General features: G+C 46.3%; 1 protein-coding gene across 4 annotated transcripts in view; it reads right to left on the bottom strand.

The window, feature by feature from the left end:
- Window positions 1-24,557, bottom strand: part of PRELID2 (PRELI domain containing 2) — an 84,837-nt gene that overhangs the window by 18,380 nt on the left and 41,900 nt on the right. Inside the window, exons 6-10 of one of the 4 annotated variants that reach the window (XR_006417025.1) lie at window positions 23,332-23,398; window positions 21,893-22,307; window positions 12,326-12,440; window positions 10,556-10,665; window positions 4,039-4,368 (exon numbers count right to left, since the gene is read on the bottom strand). Coding sequence is in view for 1 of the 4 variants with exons in the window: in XM_044454328.1 (XP_044310263.1) it covers window positions 23,342-23,398 (57 nt within the window). In the remaining 3 variants the exon portion in view is untranslated. Of the gene's footprint in view, window positions 1-4,038; window positions 4,369-10,555; window positions 10,666-12,325; window positions 12,441-19,885; window positions 22,308-23,331; window positions 23,399-24,557 lie in introns of those variants that run through there. The other 3 variants (XR_006417026.1, XR_006417024.1, XM_044454328.1) reach the window with 3 other exon arrangements.

Here is a 24,557-nt window from a genome sequence, read left to right as displayed (position 1 = left end):
AGCCACCTCATTCTCTGCCGTCCCCTCCTTCTTTTGCCATCTATTGTCCCCAGCATTAGGTTCTTCTCCAGGGAGTCCTTCCTTCTCATTAGGTGGCCAAAGTATTTGAATTTCATCTTCAGTATCTGGCCTTCTAAAGAGCAGTCAGGGTTGATCTCTTCTAGGACTGACCGGTTTGATCACCTTGCAGTCCAAGGGACTCGCAGGAGTCTTCTCCAGCACCACAATCCAAAGGCCTCAATTCTTCTGCGCTCAGCCTTCCTTATGGCCCAGCTTTCACAGCCATGCATTGCAACTGGGAAAACCATAGCCTTGACTATATGCACTTTTGTCGGCAGGGTGATGTCTCTGCTTTTTATTATGCTGTCTAGCTTTGTCATAGCTTTCCTCCTCAGGAGCAGGCATCTTTTAATTTCATGGCTGCAGTCCCCGTCTGCGGTGATCTTGGAGCCCAAGAAAATAAAATCTGTCACTACCTCCATTTCTTCCCCATCTATTTGCCAGGAAGTGATAGGACCAGATGCCATGATCTTAGTTTTCTTAATGTAGAGTTTCAAGCCAACTTTTGCACTCTCCTCCTCCACCCACATCAAGATGCTCTTCAGTTCCTCTTCACTTTCTGCCATGAGAGTGGTATCATCTGCATATCTGAGGTTGTTGATATTTCTCCCAGCAATCTTAATTCCAACTGGTGATTCATCTAGCCCCGCCTTTCTCATGATGTGCTCTGCATATAAGTTAAATAGGTAGGGCAACAGTATTCAGCCTTGCCAAAATTCTTTCTCAATTTTGAGCCAATTTCCAAGGTTACTTTGCTGTAATGTGGTGGCAACAATACACATGACGTGCTATTTCTTTTTAACTCGGTTCCCATTCTTCTGGGCTTTGCAGCCCATCCAGCAGCGTGAGCTTTCCAAAAATCCCTCTAGCAGACTTAACCGGGACTTCCTGCCTTGGGACTGTGTTGTGCTGTTTCCTGCTGGGTGCCTAAAGCTGGTGGTCCTCCTCCTCCCCCTGGTTAAAAGGTCATTTTACAACACATGAACCAAACAAAAATGGTTCTTTTGGTCTTGAGGCATTCAGAAAGCAGCAGCAATGGAAAATTGCCAGGGAAGGAGATAAGGAGCAGTCTGCCCTTCAGCCCCTTCCATGTATTAAGGAGCATCTTCCCGATATTTATGTAAACACAGTTCCCACCGCTGGGGCGCATCCTATTGGATGAAGCATGTTTTCACTGTGTTGACAATGTGATCTTGTGTCACACAAAAATGCAATGGCAGGAGAAGCAAGAAGAGATGGGGAAATGGTGTGTTCTGGGAATGGCCCTTTAAATTTTCTTCAGTGCAAAGGAGTGGAGATTTTAAATAAAAATGGTTCTAGAAACTGATTGACCGATCTTCCTGCCCCTCGCAAAAAATGATGGAGAAGCAGATGGAGAGGGGAGGAAAAGAGGGGGCAGCCGTAGTACCGCAAACTGCTGTTCCCCCACCACCCACAAGGGGCAACTAGTGCCTCCTGCTCTCCTCCACCCAAAAGTGAGCACTGCGGCCCCTCTCCCATGCTTCCTTTCCCAGGACTATGCACCACTGACGACAATCCAATCTTCTGAGAAAGTGCCATTGAGGATAATGGGATTTACTTCCGAGAAGACATGGACACTCTTCCATTTCCAGCTGGCTGTTCCTTGAAAAGACATTGCAAACTTTCTTCGTAAAGGAGACAGGAGGGAGGGGAGGGTGGAAGCAGCGCTGCATGTGCTTCCAGTTCCCTGGGCAAGTCAGAGAGAGGGAGAAGCTCAGGGGTGAAGCAGGGGATTTAAGAAAGCCGCTGAAGGCTGCTCGGGCCTGTCTCCTTCTAGGAGTCGCAGCTGTTTGTCGAGGCTGCCCATGCTGAGCTCAGCCAGCTGCCGAGAGCACCGCCAGAGGGCGTCCTCCTGGCCAGCCCCTCTGCAGCTTCTGCAGCCAGAGGCTTGGGCAATCAGAGATGGCGTGTGCTCAGATATGAAAGGGCCCTACGATAGTTTGCCCAGGATCTCACTCGTAGCACCCTGCCTTGTCTTCTCTAATTTTGTAAAAGCACTTTAAGGTAATGCAAATTTGTTTCTAGATATTGTTAGAAACGCATGCAAGGGCAAACCTAATACCAACATGTATTCAACAGGCCAGCGAATGCTACAATCATGCAATCAAGGCAGACGCAAAATTTCACCAGCTGCAAAATATTTTCATTAGGCTCTACCAATAAGGATTTGGCGGTTTGGTGCACCTCAAAAGACAGAATTCCCCATAAATCCATTGGACAGAGTAGTGTTAATTGATGGCAGACTCCGTATTTGACCAAGCTTTCAGACTAATGCTTGACTCAGGCATGGGGGGGTGGGGGGAGTAAGAGATTTAGTCAAGGCAGACAATCTTCTTCAAGAATGACCATCCGTGTCTCAGAAGGCGGTCCCATTTAGCAGAAAACACTTCCTCCGATGGCTCACTTGCCCCTGTTGAAGCCATCAGAGGCAGGCCTGTACAGAAGCTTATTTTCAAAGAAGAAAACCTGAAGAAAGTGACTGTAAGAATAAAGTCAGTTCCTTTTAAGCCTACAAGAAAAGAGTCGTCCTACCAACAAAGGTAACATGGGGAGGGTTGCTACAGAGGCGTGCCCTTCTGACTTCCAGCTGCAAATGGATCATTAGAGCCAGCAAGAATGAAAGGTGCACTTAGCTCACCCAGGAACACTTTCCCCCTTCGCCGGATGGTGTGTTTCCTGGATCAGCACTAGCCGGGTTTTCAAAATGGCTTAGAATCAACTCGAAAAGGAAGAGTCAGGGCAGGACCATTGATGAAATGGTAAAACAGCATCTCCTATAGACTTTCAAAAAGCATGGTTTTGAAAAGTTAACACATTGCGAACTGTTGCAGTCATCCTCAGATAAATTGTGGTCTGTAAATCCACCGTTTTTCTCTTTTTTGGAAGGTTCCTTATAGCTGCCTTCCAAAAAAAGGCACTTTGTATTACTCACTCTAAACCTGATTTTATAATTCAAGTGCAACAAAAATAACTAGGAAAAGCTTCAGCCCCTCAGTATCTCTTGGTGATAAATGCTACAGAGACCCCCACAGAAAAAGACCGTGGCTACCCCAGGCAGAAGCCGGCTGCAACTGACCCAAAACATGGCTGCACACGCCCTTCTCCTCTTAGCAGCAGCTTGAAGCTTGACTTGCAGCAAGGCTGAGGAATGTGTGGCTGTCCAGATGCTGAGGGCCTCCAACTCCCTTCAGTTCTAATAGTAGAGCCAATGGCAAGGGATGATGGAATCTGGAGTGCCACACATTCCCTATCCATGATTTACAAAAATCAGCACTTCAGATAAATCTGCCGTTAAAGGACAGTTCTATGGGCCACTGGAAAGGCCAGCAGCCAGAAAAGAGCTCAACCCTTGGCCATGGCCAATGCTGCATAATGTATATTCTGTTGGATTCTGGACACATCTCTTTCTTGCTGAACAATGCATCTTGAAAAGCTTATTTTTAACCAGAGGATTGAGGGGACTGGTGGTTGGGGCGGAGGGAGGGAGGGAGAAATTAATATAGAAGAATGGCAGGATGCAGAGGGCATGCAGCAGAGATAAGGAAAGGAAGGTTGTAGGGAACACTTGCCCTCCCCTGCCTCCTCCAAGCTGGTTGTTTTGTACTTCAGTTCCCATCAGTTCCTACTTGCTTGGTGCATTGTTGACAGCGATGGGAACTGTGGTTGGAAAGCACCTGTTGGAGTGAGCTATCTGTGATTTGGGAACCCAGAAGCAAAAAACGGACAAGACTCCAGCCCCTTTGTAACGGTGCAGAGGGGGAAATGCTGGCAGGCACAGCTTGTAGGGGCCACAACTAAATTGCCAGGGCCCTGTTCCCCTCGGCCTGTGCCCCCCTCCCCCAGGAATGCTCTGTGGCCCCTCGATCCTCGGAATACAAATGCAGTGCAACCCAAGCTGCGAGGATGCAGCTTGCACAGTCAGGCAGGACGGGAGGAATGACATTTGCATCCTGCTTTCGGAAGAGATTATATTTCAGATACCTGGCAGGTAGCAATAAAACATACACTAAAATAAAATGGTGGAACTTTACAGTCTCTTCACTTCAAAGACAGTATTAGTGACCCAAGATATCCTTGATGCTCCCTTCCAACAGCAATTTAAGTCATTGTTGTTTACAAAATAGCAAGGAACGTGCAATCTAAAACAAAGCAAAACCTTCAGGCTGCTTCAAAGTGTCTCTTGATAGCAGTGTCTTCTTTTGATCAACTGTTTATAACTGGCTCCTTTTAAAGCAAATATAATTTTGTTTTCTTCTCAGATCAGCCACAGTGATTCTTTGCAGGTGTCTGAAATATAAAAGAGCTGTTTTTAGGACAGGAAGGTGTTCAAAGTACCGCTGTCCACCCACAGTTTCAAACTGGTTTTCCTGGCAGAGGGAGGAGGGAATAGAAGGTGTTGGCAGCACCCCCGTGGGTCCCCTTTATTCGAGAATCAGTGTTTCTCATGCTAGGACAGGACGTGATCATTTACAGGGTATAGTACAGCTGGGAAATGGGACCTTTATTTCATTGTATTACATAAGGATCAACCTGTGTTTGGCTCATCTTGCATATGTCAGTCATCCAGCCATCCCTGCCTGTGCTGCCGCCTAGCTGCTCCTACCACAGACATGAAGATTTCAATCCCAAATTGTATACAGGGGTGGCCCTGCATGTGCCAAGAGGGAGAAGTCACTGTTGCTCATCCCCCTTCTCCCATGCAGCACCGCACTGTGTCCTTGAAAAACTGTCCTGGAAAGGGTGACCGCTGCGTTCAGTGGCCCTCCGTCTCAAGGGCTGCCAAAGGACTCTCGTCTATTTTGATGGCGTCCTTTACCGGACGGCTGCCCACTCCAATGCCACACTAAAGAAAAGAGCCTTCCAGCTTGTATGCAAATCCGTATCCTCTTTCTTCTTGCTTCTCTTTTTTGGCAATAGGTAGCCACCCCACCTCCATAGCAGTGCTGGGCCTGCAATGGGAAGGAAGAATCCTCCAAAATCAGCATCTTGCTGCCTCCTCGGGTAGGAAACCTCCATGCTATTCTAAAATGCAAAGTATCCACTCTTCTTCACTGCCTGTTTGGTGGCTTCCCGGTTGTTGTGCAGTTATTTCTGCTATTCTGAATGCTTGCAGTGCCTCTCCTAAGACCTTGCTACTGGCAGGAAGAGCTTTACGCTACAAAATATTGGTATTTTTGCCCCACCCCTTTTCCTTGGGTCCCCACCCCCAGCTCTAGAATGCAACCCCAAAGGCTTCTCTGAAAAAGAATTTCACCCTGCCCGCAGCATTAGATTAACTAGCAAATGTGGTGGCGACAGTGACGGTGGGGGCAATGCAGTGAAGCCCCTCTTTTAGACAATGTTGCTGGCATAGATAGATCAATGTTGCTGGCATAGATAGATCAGTGTGGGATTGGTGGAGAGCTTGTGCTAGTGTCTGGCACATTGAATCAGTGTGCCTCACACCCGAATAATTCTTCATCAAGAAGAAGAGCCCTGAGGAGGGATGGCATGAGGCGGGAAGTGGGCTGCAGAATTTGGTCCTCAATCTGTTGAGCTCTGTGAGCTTGAAAATAGGCCAAATGGCTTGTTTCTTATCTGTATTCCCTGGAGAGAGAAAAGTCATCAAGGCCAACAGGGTGGCTGGAAATCCAGTAACCCCAGGCTCAGCTTGAATGCCTGATTTAAGTAGGCCTTAAATAAGGGATCATTAATATTAAAACATTCCATCTTGACTCCATGCTGAAATGTTTGTGTCATTAATCAAACAAAAACAAAACACATCGTTTGCAAAAGACATACACTTGCCAAAGCACTAAATAATGCACACTTTAAAAGCTGGCTGTCATTTGGTCTACCGTAAAAAGCATCCGTGAGTTAAATTCATTCATACATATGGGCAGGATTGGAGCTCCCTCCCCCTCCCTCCCCGGAACACCTGCCGCACCGCGCCGCACTGCTGCCGCTGCCGCTGCCGCCGGACCTGAGGCGCACCGCTGAGCCGGGGGCCAGCTGATGCCGCTCCCGCGGCCATCGCTGAGCCACCCTGGGCACGGAGGACGCCAGGGCCACGCCAGGGCCACCGTCAACGGTGTGGAGGAGGGTGCCGCCATCTTGCCACCAGGCGGGTTTCCACGCCCCTCTCTGCTCCCCCCACCGCCGGCGTCTGTGAGAGCAACGCCGGATTGGGGCGGCGTGGGGTGCGCGGGTGTTTTTTACTGTTTTAAAGTTTTATTGTATTTTAATTTGTTTTTATGGAGTCGTCCCTGGCCATGTTCACAGTTGAGTTTCCTGGGGAGCGCGTGGGCGCCGCCATTGGGGTGGTCATGGGCCATGGACGTTACAGCGGTGGGGGCTTAACGTGTCTGCGTAGTAGAAGGAGGGACAGATGGCTGACACCCATCCCTCCTTCTGGTTCTGCCCCCAGCCAGAGGGTTCCAGGTAGTCTTATCAATCGCTGCTCGGGCCTGACGGTGCTGCTGCTCAATGCCAGGTCGGTCCACAATAAATCTTCCCTCATCCATGACTTGATTGTGGATGAGGGGGCCGACCTGGCTTGCATAACAGAGACCTGGGCGGAAGAGCGGGGGGATGTTGCCCTCTCTCAAATGTGCCCACCCGGGTATCTGGTTCAGCACCGTCCACACCTGGAGGGGAGGGGAGGGGTGGTCGCTTTGGTTTACCGAGCCTCCATCTCCCTCATGGGACTTCCAGTCCCTTCGAGACCAGGGCTGGAGTGCCTCTACTTGGTGTTGGGTGATCGAGAAAGATTGGGGATTCTGTTGCTGTACCGTGCACCCTTCTGCCCAACAGTCTCCCTGCCTGAGCTGACGGAGATCGTCTCAGACCTGGTGCTGAGGACCCCCAGGATGTTGGTCCTGGGGAACTTCAATCTCCATGCCGAGACTGGTCTGACCGGGGCGGCTCAGGACTTCATGGCCTCCATGACGGCCATGGGGCTGTCTCAACATGTCACAGGCCCGACCCATGAACATGGACACACTCTGGACCTGGTTTTCTCGACGGGGCAGGAAGAGGGTGGTCCGAGGGTGAGGAATTTATGTCTGACACCCGTGTCATGGTCAGATCACTTCCTTGTGAGGTTTGTGCTCGAGAGCGGCCTCTCCCTCTGTAAGGGTGCAGACCCGATTGTGTGGGTCCGTCCCCAGAGCCGGATGGATCCGGACGGATTCCTGAAGGCCCTGGGGGAGTTTCCGGCTGACAAGACTGGTGCTCCTGTCGAGGCTCTGGTCAAACTATGGAATGGGGAGATGACTAGGGCTGTTGACATGATCGCTCCTAAGTGTCGTCTCCCGCCAGGCAGAGCCCACTCTTCCCCTTGGTATACACCTGAATTGCGGACGATGAAGCAGGTTGGGAGACGGCTAGAGTGTAGGTGGGGGAGATCACGGGATGAATCTGACCGAACACACTTAAGAGCCCATTATCAGGCCTATGCTGTGGCGGGGAGGGCGGCGAAAAAGAGATTCTTCTCCATTTCCATTGCTTCCTCAAAATGTCATCCGGCGGAGCTTTTTTGAGTGGTACAAGGCCTGGTCTGCCCTGGCCCTAAGAAAGATCTGGTTCCATCCTCGAAGGCCCACTGTGACGACTTTGCCAAGCATTTCAGGGAGAAAATCGCTCAGATTCGTCATGAGCTAGACTCTACTAGTGATTCAGAGGCTTCTGGGGAGATACCAATGTCGCCATCTGGTCCAAAATTAATGGATGAATTTCAGTTATTGCGGCCTGATGATGTGGACAAGGTGCTTGGACAAGTACGTCCCACCACTTGCGTATTGGACCCTTGCCCATCTTGATTAATAAACAACGCCAAGCACGGGATTGGGATCTGGATCTTGGAAGTGGTTAACGCTTCTCTGAGGGAGGGTCGGGTGCCTGCCCCTTTAAAGGAGGCGGTAGTCCGACCGGTCCTGAAGAAAGCATCACTGGATCCAGAGATGGCCACTAATTATAGACCAGTGGCCAACATCCCATTTCTGGGCAAGGTGTTGGAGCAGGTGGTGGCGGGACAACTCCAAGCACTCTTGGATGAAACTGATTATCTGGACCCATTTCAGTCCGGCTTCAGACCCGGGTACGGTACAGAATCTGCCTTGGTCGCCCTGTACGATGACCTGTGCAGGGAGAAGGACAGGGGGAGTGCGTCCCTGTTGGTTCTTCTGGACCTCTCAGCAGCTTTCGATACCATTGACCATGGTATCCTTCTGGATAGGCTAGCGGGATTGGGGGTTGGAGGCACTGCTTTGCAGTGGTTCCACTCCTATCTCAATGGCCGATTCCAGAAGGTGGTGCTGGGGAACTATGGCTCTGCGCCATGGCAGCTATGCCATGGAGTACCGCAGGGATCCATCTTGTCCCCTTTGCTGTTTAAGGTCTACATGAAACCGCTGGGAGAGGTCATCAGGAGGTGTGGGCTGCGGAATCACCAGTATGCTGATGATACCCAGCTCTACCTCTCGTTTTCCACCAATCCAGGTGAGGCAGTGGCTGTGCTGAACCGGTGCCTGGCCGAGGTAATGGGCTGGATGAGGGTCAATAAACTGAAGCTCAATCCAGACAAGATGGAGGTCCTATTGGTTGGCGGATCGGGCTTCGGGGAGCGTGAATTGAACTTAGTCCTAAATGGGCTTGCACTCCCTCTTAGGGACAAGGTTCACAGCCTGGGAGTGCTCCTCAACCCAGAGCTTTCATTGGAAGCTCAGGTGACAGCGGTGGCGAGGAGCGCTTTCCTTCAGCTTTGGCTGATCCATCAGCTGTGCCCCTACCTGGAGTACGACTGCCTGGCGACAGTGACACACATGCTGGTGACTTCCCGCCTTGACTTCTGTAACGCGCTCTACGTGGGGCTATCCTTGAAGACGGTCCAGATACTTCAACTGGTTCAAAATAGAGCTGCCAGGCTGCTGACGGGGACTGGGCGTTATGTTCACATGACTCCAGTCCTCCGTCAGCTTCACTGGCTTCCCATTGAAGTCCGGGCCCAATTCAAGGTGTTGGTGATGACCTACAAAGCCCTTAACGGCTTGGGTCCTGGTTACCTGAAGGAGCGCTTACATCCATATATGCCCGCCTGCCCCTTGAGATCTGCGGGAGAGGCCCTTCTCCGGGAACCCTCCGTGAAGGAAATTAGGAGGGTGAGTACTTGGAGGAGGGCTTTCTCTGCGGTGGCGCCCAATCTATGGAATGCTCTCCCCAGAGGGGTTCACCTGGCGCCATCGTTATTTGTTTTTCGGCGCCAGGCAAAGACCTTTTTATTCGAATGTTATTTTAATTGTTAATATTATTTATTCATTTTATTCTTTGGCCAGGGCGACTTAATTTATATTGTTAATTTATAGTATTCTATTTTGAAGTTTATTTATTGTTGTGAGCCGCCCCAAGGCTTCGGTGAATGGGGCGGCATAGAAGTCTTCTAAATAAATAAACAAATAAAACATTTCAGATTGTCAGAGTAAATATATATGCTGGGTTTGGAAAGAACGAGATTCCTTGATGATTAAAAAGAAAGTAATATTAACTCAAATACTAAAAACCCAGAACCCAGTAAGATCCAGAGTTTGGACAGTGTTTGTAAAATAATTTTGGAGCAAAATGAGCAAAATAATTTTGGAGCAAAATGAATGCTTTATGCATGATTTTCTGTGTCTTAGCTTCCTCCTTCATTCCCCACCTTTATATACCTTTGATCTCTGTTTCTAATTATTAAAAAGTCTGCCCTTCTTTGATAATTTGATACAAGTGTTCATCAATTTGCTGTAATTGTGTTTTTCAGATGTGGGAACCGCATTCTTGTGGTTCCATGAATGGAAGAACTCCATTGCAGGAAGTCCTTTCAACGATGCTTGGGGATCCCCCACTTCTTCTCACACCACAATTCACCCTATCCAGCAGGGTCTTCGGGCTCTTTATGAAGCATTTTCCAGGGTCTGGAGCAGGTGCCCTGAGAACAACGGGGCAGGGAAGTCTGCTTATGCCAGCGCAGTTGATCCAGCTAAAATCTGTAGCCAACTCATAGAGTCAAAGTAGAATTGGAAAGGGTCAAAAAGGCCAGTGTGTCCAAGCCCTACTCAATGCAGGACTCCAAGTTAAGGCATCCTCCGTAGATATAGGCATTCCAAAGAGGAAAGCTGGGAGTTAAAATCAGGCATGCTTTCAGTCCTGTAATGTGTGTACACGTTTCTACACTTAAAAGAGAGCCAGTGTGTTGCAGTGGTTAGACTGGGCCCTGGAAGATCATGGTCTAGGTCACACTTGGCTGTGAAGTTCACTCTGTGACTTTGGGCTAGTCACTGATTCTCAGTCTAACCGACCTCATAGGCTTGTTGTGATTATAAAAATAGAAAGGAGCAGGATTATGCAAGCTACCTTGGATTCGGTGCAAGAAAAATGTGGGACATACATATAATGAATAAGTAAATAAACTGGCTTTTGTCATTCAGACAGAACAGACAGGACTGCATTGCTCACTTACCTGGGAGTAAGTTCCATGGATCTTAATAGGGTTTACCTCTGATTTGACAAGTAGTATTGCACAGTGCATAAAATTTAGAACAGGTGTCAGTTGCTGCTTATTTGTTAGCTCTAAAAAGTAATAACAGAAACCAAGTCCATTCTAGGAGTTTTAATTCAGAAGGTAGGCTCAAGTTTACTTCTTCACACATGACTGATCATGCACTTCAAATTCTGATAAAACATCATCAGGTCTGACAGCTTGTTCATTATGAAATGCTTCATAAATATAAAAACTGTAAAGTTTTACTATGGCCTTGAGGACTAGTTTGGGGTGGTGACTGGATTCTTTACAACCTGACAAATGAAGGAGCTCATTTTTACTTCAATGTCATGAATGCAGAAATTTGGTTTACTTCTTAAAAACATGCCAACAGAGTAATCCTATGTCTGTTAGTTTGGAAGCAAGTCCCACTCTATCCAATGGATTGGATCCAGCCACAGTCATGCTTGGATTAGATCCATTAAAGTACATGGAACTGAAGTTAGTCATAAGTAAATTAAGTCCCACTGATTTCAATGATCTATTACTAAGTCTGCATTCAACCCATTGGAGCTTTTTTCCAGAAAGATATGTGTATGATTGCAACTCAAGGCAATCGATGGAATTCCAGCTCAGGTTTGCTTCGATTAGCAATCAACAAGTTGCTAAAGAACCAACGGTGTGCCACCTATGTCTATGCTTGCTTATTCAATTTAGGCAGCCAACTCATGATTTAAAAGGAGGGGGCTGCTGGTAAACTGTCGATAAGCAATATTGCATGTGAACCATGTGATCTGAGAGCCACAGCGGTGTAGTGGTTGGAGTGTCGGACCGTGACCCTTGAGATTTGGGTTCTAGTCCTCACTCAGCCATGACGCTCAGTAGGTGACTTGGGGCCAGTCTACCTCACAGGTTTGTTGTGAGAATAAAATAGAGATCGGGAAACCCTTGAAAGACGTTTTCAGTCCCTTGCAAAAGAAAGATGAGGTATAGATGTAATGTAGAAATCATAATCTATCCAATACTCTCATATCAAATTTTCAGACTAAATATCAGCAGATAGCAAAAGCAAGTGTCAAATGTCCTGTGATTGTTCAGTAGATATTCAATAATTTGGAGGATTTCCAATATCCAATTACATTGTTTAAGGGGGAACAGTACTGTTGAAAGCGATTTTATTTGCACATCTTAAAAAATCCAAAGAAGAGAACCATGTTAACATTACCTTTTCCTCTGTTTAAGATGAACAGATGAAACGAAGATGATATTTTAAGAGATGTTTTAAAACTGATTTGTGAGTTTTATTGTTGCTAGACATTCTTTTAAATTTTATCTTGGTCATTCCATTTTAGTCTTTTACATTGTAATGTGCGTCTTTCACACACATTAAAACAGCAACAGTATAAAATCTCTCAGTTTGCAATAATTACACACATACACACTTCATTTTCCTGACCTTGACTTTCCACTTAATTGCTAACAGTACCACACAGTTCAAAGTCCTTTGCATGTCCTTGGAATTTTTCCCTGTATTCCTACACCAGCTGCTACACATCCCCAAAATGTTCATTTTATAACAAGATGGCTTACTTTTAGTTTAGTGTATTCCAAGAAACCGCACCATGATTTGCTACACTTTTAACTGTAAAAATATTACAAGATGAAGTCTTTAAAGCATTCTTAAGCAATATTGTGAGAAATGCAACCTTTTTTTTCCACCCAGCTCCTGTCTCCTTTTAAGTAACTTACCCTCAGGAATTCATCTGTCAGATCTTCTATTTTCCTGTTGAACTCACATTGTGGCATCCTCAGGCACTCCTTCTGCCCTTGTTGACTAGGGCTCCTTTGATTTCCATGCCATTTGCTCACATGCAAAAAAAGAAAAAGGTACAGTTAAAACAGGAAAGCAATTTAGGTTGCTCACTGAAGGACGAAGCAATCATGGAGTTTGCAGTTGCAGTCAATTGATTTGGACCAATAAATGAAAGGCGCTTGCAGTCATATGTATCCTAAAACTTAATTTACCTGCAATTCTTTGCTTGTTAGAAGTTCACCCATGCAGACTGTGTAAGACAGCCTGTTCTGAATCAAAGACACTTACTGAAAATAGATTTTCCCTTTCCTGCCGCATATATTCTAGTGATGTCCTTATACCGTCCCAGGATTTATCTGTTCTCCACCTTTCTAGTTTGGCAAGTTCCAGTGGCCAGGTCCACTTCCCTTGTAGTGCTTCCTGCCCCTCCATGTGTTTAAGACCAAGTATACCAGCTGCCCCTTGGCTGTGAATGGACCTCACAAAGACTACTGTAAAATCTTTTTTTCAGCAACATTGTCCTCTACTTAATCTCTTGCTTTCTTTTCTCCCCCAGAAGCATTCCAACTGGGGATTTGCCTATCCCAAGATCAAACAGAGAGGCAGTATTAACTAGTGGTTAGAGCAGATGGACTGGGCAGGCAATCCAGGTTCTAGTGCTGCTCAGAAAAGAAACTCACAGGGTGACCTTCCTCATAGGATTTTGTGAGGATAAATTGGGGAAAAGGAGGACCATGGAAGCCACCATGAGTTCCTTGGAGGAAAAAAGAGGGAACATAAATGTAATCATCAATAAATAAATAAATGCATGACCTGGCTGGATTGTCATGTAGTTACTGTGTCTCAGACTGTCATCAGCTTCAAAGAGGAACACAGAGAAGAGTGCATGTGCACAGGCATGCTAATTAGCCATGCGTTTCCAAGCGCTTGCATCTTCACAAGAATACGGGGTACAGAACGCCTTCCCCATTCAGGGGCTGTCATTTGAACAGAGCAAATGTGAACACAGGAAAATGAGCAAAGGTGTTCTTATTGTGCATAGTCTGGTTTCATGTTTCCAACTGCATGTCACATCTTTGCTTTTCCCTCAGTTCCTCTTTCTCACCATTGCTCCCTCAGGTGCCCAGTCCAAACAAGGTGCTTTCCATCTTTCCAGAGGCAGGGAATTCCCATAGAATGGTTTTCCCTGCACCCCCCATTCTCCGCCAGAGAAGGTTAGTTCTGGAGAATCCTGCTCTCAGAGCTATTGTAGTTCTTCATATTCATCCATGAAACTGTCTTTTCCACGATAAGCAGGATCCCTCCGTTCTCTCAATTGGCTCCGTAATGTGGCAAGCTGTCATCCCCTTGACTAATGCTGCAAATATAATTGTAAACTACAATCTAACCTCTGAAACTGATAGCGCATCAAGCTCCTAGTCAGAGTGATTTCTAGTCTGCATTTGATACACTCTGGGTGAGAAGACACTGTTCCTGAAGGAAGAATTTCCTGAAGAAAGGTTTAAGGCCTGAGCACCCTTTCTGGGGTAAGTGCTACCAAACACAGTCAGATTGCTCAGTCCACGTGCTTTGTATTTTGCTGCAAAGCCTTTTAAAACATGCCCCTCTGGGGCAAGCCATTTGTGCCACCTTTCTTGCATTGCTCCTGAAGGGAATGACTGGCTTTTGCAGTTTGGCCATAAATCTCTATGTGGTGATTCAATGCAGGGGTGGCAATATCAGGAAATTCAGGGGCCATTTTCACTCCTAGTCCTCCCCACTCCCTGCCCCAGGCCAAACACCTCAGAGCCAAATATATATTTCAAATAAAATGCCATCTATAGTAGCGAAAGGGCACCTGAAGGGTCAGTATTAGCTTGCAATCAGGCTAATGCTGCCTTTCTGCCACAGTATAGCTGCTAATGATGCCATGTTTTTAAACAAGGTTGAGATGAATTGGGTGCAGCAGGGGCACAAGCCACTCTCCCACTGCTCTGCCCAAATTCTTGTGTGCCGAGCTTGCTCGTGGTCCCTCCTCCTAGGATGCTCCTCCTGGATTCCCTGAAATGTCCAGGCTCACAAAGTCACGCCCTCTTCCCCGTCACTAGCTGCCATTGCCCCCAAATGGCACACACGATGGGTTAGATCCAGGATCTTCAGTCAGAAGGGCCAATCCACAGCAGAATGGGTTCTGCTTATGGGAAGTCCCTCTGCCTGATTTTTGGGGAAACCCCTTCCCCATACAGCTCACCTCATTCAGCAGTCTCCAAACTCTGAATCTGGTCTTCAGGGGCTGCCAATGAAAGGAGAGTGCATGGAAGGCCACTTCCATCATCGCGGTTGATGCAACGTATATCTGGCTCCCCCTGCCTCCCCCCCCACATCCAGTGGGTGAAAAGGATGCTCCAGGAGGGTTCCATGGGTGTGAAAATTAGAATATGGCACATTACCTGAAGGGGGTCTACTTGAGAGGAGCACACATTAATGCAGTGCAATGCCGTACATTCTTGCTTGTAAATAATTCCCAGTGATTGAATAGTGCTTTTCCCCAAAGAGGTTTGCGTAACTGCATTTAGGAGAAAGCACGTCCCACTGAATCCAGTGTGAATTGCTTCTGAGTAAACAGGTGTAGGATCAGTCAGTTAAGTACTAACTCACTTTACAATGGAATGTTGAGACACCCTTTTGAAATCCTACCTTATTTGTGTGTCTAATCAGCTTTTGTCCTCCAAATTATTAATTTTGGGATTCATTGTACTGAGAAAGTATTTTTTTAAGCAAAAAAGAAAGAAAGATCGCTAATCCCCTTTATTACTCACCAAACGGTTGGTAATTTAACAAAGGCTACTAAGCCCCCAGATGTAGGTTTCACTTCTTCCAGTGCATATTTAACAGAATAATTTTGCACACATTATTATGAGATCAAATGAAAAACAGGGCCAACATTCTAAGAAAGGTAAAATTCTTTCCACATTAATGTATTCACTCCATAATCCTGACAAGTTAGAATAACCTTGTGGCCAGTTTATTATTCCTCACCCTTCCTTTTTGCAGAGGAGTCATCCTTTACGCCGTTCGCTTATAATTTCTAAGTGACTCATTTTGAAACCAGGTTTGGTGTGTGTTTTTGTTACACATTTTAACAGAGAAACAGAGTGTTCAGAATACCAATAGACTCTTTGAAGGGCAAGCATTATGAAGAATCGCAAGCCATTTTTAAAATCAAGCTGTACATTTGTTACAGAAATGGAAGTGAAAAACAGCATTTGTTACTTCATTAGCCATTCCCTAGTGATTGATTGTTCAGCACATCATACCATGAAACAAATTCCAGCATAATAAAAGAGAACCATTGATATTAAAATATTGCAAATGATTTGTGGCTTAAAAACAGACTCTCAAAATATCATGTATGGTTAACATCTGTGAAAAAAATAAAAGCCCATCTGAATTTCTTTCGAGGTCACATTTTCAAAGAACAGATGTCACAAGCCCACCACCAAATTCGCAAGCATGCAGACATGTCAAGAGCTCAACATGTGCAGGCATTTTCCATTTCAGCATTCAGTTCCACAAAGCTGCAGGTTATCCAAGCATTTAGCAGCCAGCAGCAAACACTGTATTCTGCGAGCAAACTTCTAGTTGCCAAGGTTCCGTAAAAACCTTGCCAGTGGTTAAGTAGAATAATTTGTAATAATGTAATATTGGGAAGCAACCAACAGTGCGATCTGCAAACTCAGATAATGCTAGCAGATTTCTGCCAAATCTTCCCTTTGCACAAGGATTTGTGTGTTATGCTTGTGCACTGCATTTGAGCAAGCAGTTATACAACCACATTTGGACAAATATAACTTTCATTGGATTCTTCTCTTGTGAATATTTTAGAGCCAAGTTTCTATTGGAGCATCATAATTTGAGCCAGCAAAATTATACAGTCGGATGCTGCCTGTTGTGTCGGTACCACAGTGGGAACATTTACTGGTGCACATCACATGGCTTGGAGCGCAGTACATCAGACCATGCGGTGGCTCACCACAGCACTCACCCCCGTTGTGGGGAGAATCCTCGTGCTCACGCATCACCATGGCTCTGTGCCAGCAAACTGCCAATAGGATGGCAGCAATCTGGATGCCAATACGATGGCAGCAATCTGGATCTTCCCCCAGCCTGTGGCTCCATCCCTCACAGCCACTGTGTGGAGCAGCTCTTACGCAGAGAGGACCTTTCAGAGTTGTTATAATGTGCAGACAAAAAATGCTCGCTGGTATGTGGACGTATTTGTGCCACTATTCACTCCACACAAGATGGTCCCGTTTCAAAGTACAAAAATTAGAACCTCCACCTTAGAAAAAGGAGGTCCTAGAACCACATCTGAAAGCAGACTAGACTTCACCATAATGAAGTACCAGAAACAAAAAGTAAATTTCTAGCCTCCTTGAATGAAATGGTACACATAAAACAGATGATACCTGTTGCTTACAAAAAGGAGGGAAATTAAGAGTGCAACCTAACACATAAAATTATAATGATGTTAACTTGTGATGTGTGAATCATACTAAATCAAGTTTCCTGAATTCCAAGTTAATTCCATTGTATGTTCCTGAATTCCAAGTTAGTTCCATTGTATGTCCAATTGCTATCTTTTACTTTTTTCCTTTCTGAGCAAAAATGGATGTGCATTTTTTCCAAATGAATACATCATATGTGCGCTTTTTTGAAGTACATGCAGTCTTCCTCCATTGATTGAAGGGTGCTGGTGTGCACTTTTTAAAAGAACTCTCCTTCATGAGCATTTTTCAAAAGTATGCATGTCGGAAAACCCTCTGTTGCAAGCTGGAAATCACTTCATTGCACAGATTGCATTTGAGTCCCTGTTTGGCTCTTGGAGGTGCACACTTCCTCCTACATCCCTACATCCAGGGCTTTTTTTGTCGGCACCTTTTTTTCCAATGGATTTTACGATCAGCAGCAAACTGATCGTTTGGCTGCTTTTGTGTCTGCTATCTGCTATCTGATAGTAAAATAGTGAGGGCTCTGCCTCCCTCTGCTTGGGATTGGCGTGTGTGAGTCCTGGCGCCTTTTTTTTACAAAAAAAGCACTGCCTAAATCTATTGAAATACTGATGCTAATGCAGGAGATGCTTCTGGGCAATCCCCAGCCTCCCGATCTCAGTGCAGCTGGGATGAGTGTCTGGCAGCAACTGTGTGAGGGGCCAGCAGCCAGGCAGAGAACCTCAACTGCTGAGTGAGAGAGCTACCATGTGAAGCAGCTATTTCCTGTGAGGAGTACAATACACTCAGGCACCAACCATAGGTAGCCCCTTTGCAAGACTCTTCAGATGGCTCTGAAGGTTACGGTGCCGTCATCTTAATCCAGAGATACTTGAGTGCAGTGTCAAGTTTGGAGGGGGCATGCAATGTGATTTAAGTGCCGTGAGAAAAGCTGTTTCGGAGTGGGATGGTGCTGAAGAAAAGAGGAGCGCTATGCGTTTCAGGGATCCAGGCTTAGCCACTGGTTGAAAAGACGGCAGGGGGCCATCTGGAAGAGGGACACGGTTGGGTCATTATACTGCAAGACCAGTGGACTGTTCAGGATGGCTATCTTCCAACCAGCAGGACTGTGACTTGCTTTGAAAGATTTGCTCCTGAATGCCAAATCAGTAAATGGAGTGGCAGGAGTGGGTGGGGAGAGTATTTTAGAATGTAATCCTGGATGTATCAACCTGGCATGTGCCGTGAAGACCAGGCAAAGGGACTGTCTCACTTGTGTCTTTTTTGTGCACCAGTCTGGCCTATGGAGAAGTGGTGTAGGTCAGGATTCTCCTTGCTTGACCACTGAGTTTTGAATATTTGAGTCCTGTTACTAAGACAGGATAAGAATTCTTCTGATTTACCATTCACCCAGGTGTCCAATTCTCTCTTTACCTGAGCTGGCTGAAGTGGTCTCAGAGGTAAAGTTGGCTTCCCCTCGACCTGCCCCCACTGCCCCCCACCCACCTGGGGAATTGTTCTGGTGGTCTCAATGCTCATTCCAAGGATTCCCTATCAGGCACCGCTCAGGAAAGTGTGGTTGCTACAGTCTCCCTCAAGTAATTTCTGGCTCCACATGTTCAGCTGGATGCATCGCTGACCTCTTTTTCTTTCTGAATGAGAAAAGGCTGATCTAGGCATGAGGAAACCTAGGAGAGACTGCCACATTCTCTGCTTATGGGGCATCTTGGTTTGCACAGACCCATCATCACCAGATCCGGTTTAGCCTCAGAAGCACCCAAAACAACCACAAGAGCAGGAAACCTATAGGAATGGTCCGCCCTAGAATGGATCCAAGTGTTTCCTGATGGCATTCAGGGACTCCCCAATCACACAAGCTGCTGAAGCCCTGGTCACACTTTGGAACGAGGGAATGGCCTGGGTGTTCAACATACTTGGGTCTCAAATATCTTCCTGAATATGGAGTTAAGCTACCTCCCAGGTGGTCTGAGGAGCTGGTAATGCTGAGTTGGCAGAGGTGACTAGAGCAACTTTGGAGGAAGGCTTACAATGAATACAATTCATTGTAACATGATCCAGGCGATAACCCATATTAGAGCCTATTCTGTGACACTAATTGCAGCAAATAATTTTATTTCTCTGTCATCTTTGTGTCTGTTTTAAGTTATGCAAGGGAGCTGTTTCACGTAGTTAAAGGCTTTTAACATCTTGGCTCCTAAGACGAGCAGAGGACTGCTCAATTGCCTGCTGTGACTGATTTGCACGGGCTTTTACAGATAAAGTCACTCGTATCCATTCCAGCCGAGATGAAGCCATTACAGCAGTGCGAGTAGAAGTACCTCTGGGATCTCCTCTTAAGCGTTCCAGTTTATGCAAACTAAGGATGTGGACAGGATGCCTGGAAAGGTCAGACCAACTACAGGTGTACTAAACCTTTGCCCAGCCTGATTCAAAGGGGAAGCTGGAGGCGAGCAGGACCAATGATTAACGGGATGCTAGTCTTACATGTTTGAAGTATGTTGTGATGCAATTCTTCCTCACTCACCAGCTCCAGATTTTTCAAAATATCAGAAGTCTGGCTGAACCCAGACACTGTTGCACTACCATGTGGCCTCCTGAACCATGTATGTCAGGAGCTCACAAGGGAGTAAGGTGGTAGATGTGCAAATTAGGGTCCCTTGAGTGGTGTGACCCATCAGCTTCAGGGGCAGACTCAGCGATTGCTCTCCCTTTCTCTGGACAGGCTGCAGAGCTCTTTCTTGCAGAATAGGGCTTGGACCAGTGGGTAGTGGGATTCCTGAGGTCCCCCTGCTGACCTGCCTCTAAAGGGCCCCTCTGCTTTGGGTCATCAGCCAAGGAAACAGGAGAGCAAGCCATGACAGAGCCATCAGCAGTGCTCTACTCCACTCAAGTCACCAGAGGCATTTCCAGCGATTGCTCTTGGGCTGAAGCATTATGTTCTTTCGGCCCCTCCCTCCCTCCCTCCCATTCATTTCTAATAGTTATGAAATGGCAGGCAAATACAACTATTGGTACACTGTTGAAATTTATTCAGATCCATTTAACAAGTTGATTCACTTCGTAATAGCTTCCATGGGGGGCTCAATCACATGAAAGCTGCTTCAGCCTTATTTTTTATATTACTGGGTAGATAAAAGCATCACTTTGTTTCAAAGTCAAGTGGGCTCTGTGTTTGCTTTCCATACTTTCCAGTATACTGTTAATGGCAACATTCATATCCTGGCCCTGCTTTCTTTTCAGTTCAAATGCACCTTGCTCTTTTTCTGGGTCTTCTGTCTCCGTTTCCCTTCCCTTCCATTTATTTATCATATTTATATCCTGCCTTTTCTTTCAAGGAGATCAAGGGGCCTGCATCATTCTCCTCCTCCTTTTAATCTTATCCTCACAACAACAATCCAGTGAGGTAGGCCGGGCCAAGAGTCTGTGACTGACCCAAAGTCACCCAGCGGTTTCCATGGCTGAGCAAGGACTAGAACCCAGGTTGTCTGAGTCCCAGACCCATGTTTTTAACCACTATACCACACTGGCTCTCTACATGTGTAGACAAATTGGGGGGCGGGGGGGGGGGGCTCAATTGCTTCTCATCACTAGCACAGCTTGGACAGACTTGTCTCTCTTTGCCCTCAACACATTTAGCGAGAGAACGGGAATGGGAGGCAGCCAGCTGGGCAGCTGGTGCACTTTTCAGTGCCAGTGACTGGTTAGGCTGGCTTACCACTGAAAGAAATGAATTAAAAGTGACCTGACATAACTGCTGTGCCTGGTAAATCTAAATTTATTCCAAACTGCTCTTGCCATCTCCGTCATAAAACTGCAGGTGACAAGGTTGAAAAGGACATGATTTTATGTCAGAACAACATATTCCTCCCTACTAGTGGAGGACATAATTTTATTTAGCCACGACCTAAATATTTCTAACACTTCAGATGTTATCCAAGTATCACTCTGCAGACCACATCACACTTACCATATCTACCCAACACAGTGGAGATACCAGCACTGGGCAGGGGTTAACTTTTCTCCCAGCACTTCAGCTAGCAGCAAAATGCTGCATATGGCAACATTTGAACTCTTACGAGCGGCCTGGTGCCATGGCTAGATTCAGCTGTGTGAAATCTATTATGGACTGCCCATGTTTGAGAATTTAACCTTGATTTGCTTTCATTTCAGATGAGGGTACTCCCATAAATGTTTGTTCTATTTAGAGAGAATTGTTTACAAATACAATCTGGAACAAAGCATATAGGATTTGAATAAGAACATTTCTCTAGATGCCAGTTTATACTGATAGATAGGTACTTTAACCTATTAAATGCATCAGCACTGAAAGACAGAACAAGGTGATTATCTTAACAGAAAAGCTGACATTCAGGTTAATACTAAACCTGAGAGTGTTAAGTTCAAACAGCTTTATTTTCAAGCTTTATGGACAGAGCGAGCACTCCTGTGTCCACCCAACAGTGTCTGGAAGGCCAAAGGATTGGTCAGAACTGTCCTTGAGGGTCCTCCTTCTGTCACTGGAGCCTTCTTTCAAGGCTGGCTGGACTCCAGAGACAGAAGGCCACCTCTGGAGCAGGTCCCAGCAGGGAGGAGGCAGGGAGTGAGGCACCCCCTTCTGAGGAATCCTAGCAGGGCCTCAGCCCCTCCTCAAAAAAAGGGGAAATATTTAGATGGCCGAAATGGGCAGTCTAAAATGCTTTGGGCAGCGAGGGACAATCCATACAGACAATCCTGGCCAACGTGCTCCTCCTGCCCTCCATCAGCTGCCCATCGTCCTTCGAGTCTGGAGGGTCATATGCAGCCACACTGGATGGGCGCTGAGAAAACCAATAACCTTTTGTCTAACCTTTTGCCATGATCCCCACTTTAGAGGGATGTGTTGGCAATCATAGGCAGTGAGTGTCGCATTCATATTTGGCTTCAAAGAATGTTTTTGCAGAAAACTAGAATTCTAAAAAAAGGAAATCTTGAATTCTTGTGTAATCTTCATATAATCATATAAATTCACAGTACCTGCTAATGAAATGTATCAGCTGCAGTGCAATGGAACAGATGCTCTCTGTTCATGGCCATGCATTAAAACAGAGGAAAACTCTGTTCCTCTTGTGTGATAGTTTCTCCACCAAATCAAAGACTCTGGGGCTTATTTTTCATTTTGATTATTGTCTATTGTCATGTAAGTTTTCGGATATCGCAGCACATGTGCACTCAGGTGCATTTGTCAAAACACCCTTCTTGATGTCACCAGAGTGTACCCTTCTAGAGGTAGTCATCTCGTTTATGTTACTTAAAGGAGCTTGCACATCATTGTCTTATTCTGTCCAATCTTTCCTTCTTCATTAAAATAACCTGGAAGTTAACTTCACCAAGAAGCAGGGTTGGTAATAAGGACATACTGCTCTGGTGCAACACAGTGAGATTTCTCCTCCTGAAAGGAACAAAAAGCATCTCTTAGAATAATGTTTAGTACAAACCAATCAACAGGCATTCTCCTTCTTTTCTAGAACTACTGCAAGACCGCGAATATAATCCTCCATGAACAATACACGAGGGAAAATACTTTCCGAAAACCTGTGGATCGTATCCAGCTTCGTGCTATTGGAAAAAATGTGTCTCGCGGGCGGCTGTGCAGGCACCAGTGCGCTTAGGGCAAGCAGCCCCTGGCGCAAGGGAGTCGTCAAGCGCTATGAAAGCACTTGCAGAATGACCTGGGCAAGCAGAATCTCCGTGCTGAGCGTGACACGTGCTCAGAGGGGAGAACGGCCTTTCTGCAAGCACGGGCAGCTTTATGCTAGGCCCCTGGAGCACCAACGGCTTGCCATACATCCACGGGCAAAGCAGGAGGAATGGTAAGCGGTGTGCTTGCTGCTCTCCCGTCACCATGGGAGCCACACGTCTCTGCGCAGCGCTTGTCGCACAGGCAGCCCTCCCTCGACACCTGGCTTTCTAGAAGGGCCCTCGGAGCCAGACGCTTGGGATTAGCCACCTCTAGGGAGTGCTGCTTTTCAGGGCAACATGGTGCTTCAAAGAGCCCAGCTGCTCTTCAGAACTGGCTTCTGTGGCCAAGTGGGATGGCGGATGGATGGATGGATGGATGGATGGATGGATGGATGGATGGATGGATGGGGCAGAGACAGCACTCAGGCAGGCGAGGAGGAGCGTGTGGGATGCTGAAGGGAGACAAATGGGGAGACCAACATGGAGGGCGTGCAGGGGGAGGGGAGAAGCAGGTGCGGCAGTCAGCAGGGTGGGGACAGATACGGGTGGCAGGCAGGTAGGGCAAGACAAGACAGAGAAGCTCTCATGCTTTCTTTCTGGTACCAAACTGGCTCCCTCTTGAAAAATAGTGAAGTCCCTATTGGTAAATGACACCACTCAATATAACCCTACACCTGTATTAATTTTCATTGTCATGGCTATACTGACACAAGAAGCAATAAACTTATACTCACTTTTCCTCAATTACAGAAATGGGCTACCAAACTGTTCTTGTAGAAGTTTCTCCATTATTGAAATACTCTGGAGAAAGAATACAGACAAGTCACTTGGCGTTGGAACTATTTTAGCAGTGCTGTTAGGAGTTACTCCAGTATTCTTGTTTAGAGGTCACCTAGGCAGCCTGTGTCTATCAGAGCACTAAGAAGAATCTCTCCGGCTGGCCTGCTTTGCAATCAAGTGACTTCCTGTTGACAGAGGAGTCCTGTAGATACACTTAGCTTGGCCATAAAGCACATGCTTTGCAGGCAGAAAACCATGGCTTGAATGATCCTCAGAATCTTTGGCTTTGGAGAGGTCCGCCTGGCGCCGTCGTTATTTGTTTTTCGGCGCCAGGCTAAGACCTTTTTATTTAAGCAACATTTTAAATGCTAAATACAATTGAATTTTATCTGGCCAGGGCGGCTTATTTTATAATGTGAGTTTTAATTAAGATTATTTTATATGGATTTTAACTTGTTTTATCTATGTTGTAAGCCGCCCCGAGGCTTCGGCGAATGGGGCGGCATAAAAATGTTTTAATAAATAAATAAATAAATAAATAAAAGGCGGCAGGTGATGGGAGAGCACCCAGAAGCAGTGGAGAGTTGCTGCTGATCAGAACAGAGCAAACCAGGCCAGACAGACCAATAGCCTGACCTCATCTAAGGCAGCTTCTTGCATTGCATGGACAATGTGGCATTATTATGTTAGCCTTCAAAATGGGCTATCAGCCAAAGGCTTAAGGTGATTAGGAAATCGCATTTCCCTTAGTCTTCTGATTCCTCCATGCAACAACTGATTTCATCCATAGCATCCAGAGGCAGAGGCATATGTGCCTCTGGACATCTCCACTGAACTGGCTAGCATATGTGGTCTTTTGCAGACCTAGAGGGAGAACACACAGAGAGTGAAGGGGGGGAAAGTAAAATATTCAGGGATATAAAAGTTCTTCTCTATAAAAGTTCAGTCTCTAAAACTTGTATGTTGCAAGTAAAGATGTAAAGGCCCCACACTCCCCCAAAATGGGAAAAATCCACAAGCATTTTTTTTCTGCTCTCCTTCCACCTCCAAGATTTTTGGAAAAATGAGATGAGGGAGAAATTTTGCAGTTTGCTTTTCTTCCCCCTCGCAGGCCTTCACATCTCTAGCTGTAAGCCTATATATCACACACAGCACAGCTGACCTATTGGCTCTTGTAGCA

Source organism: Varanus komodoensis, unplaced genomic scaffold (genome assembly GCF_004798865.1).
Source record: "Varanus komodoensis strain SLA01 unplaced genomic scaffold, ASM479886v1 scaffold7_3, whole genome shotgun sequence".
Taxonomy (NCBI): Eukaryota; Metazoa; Chordata; class Lepidosauria; order Squamata; family Varanidae; genus Varanus; species Varanus komodoensis.
The sequence above is the reverse complement of the archived record's forward strand: the minus strand, read 5'-3'. Positions and strand labels throughout refer to the sequence as shown.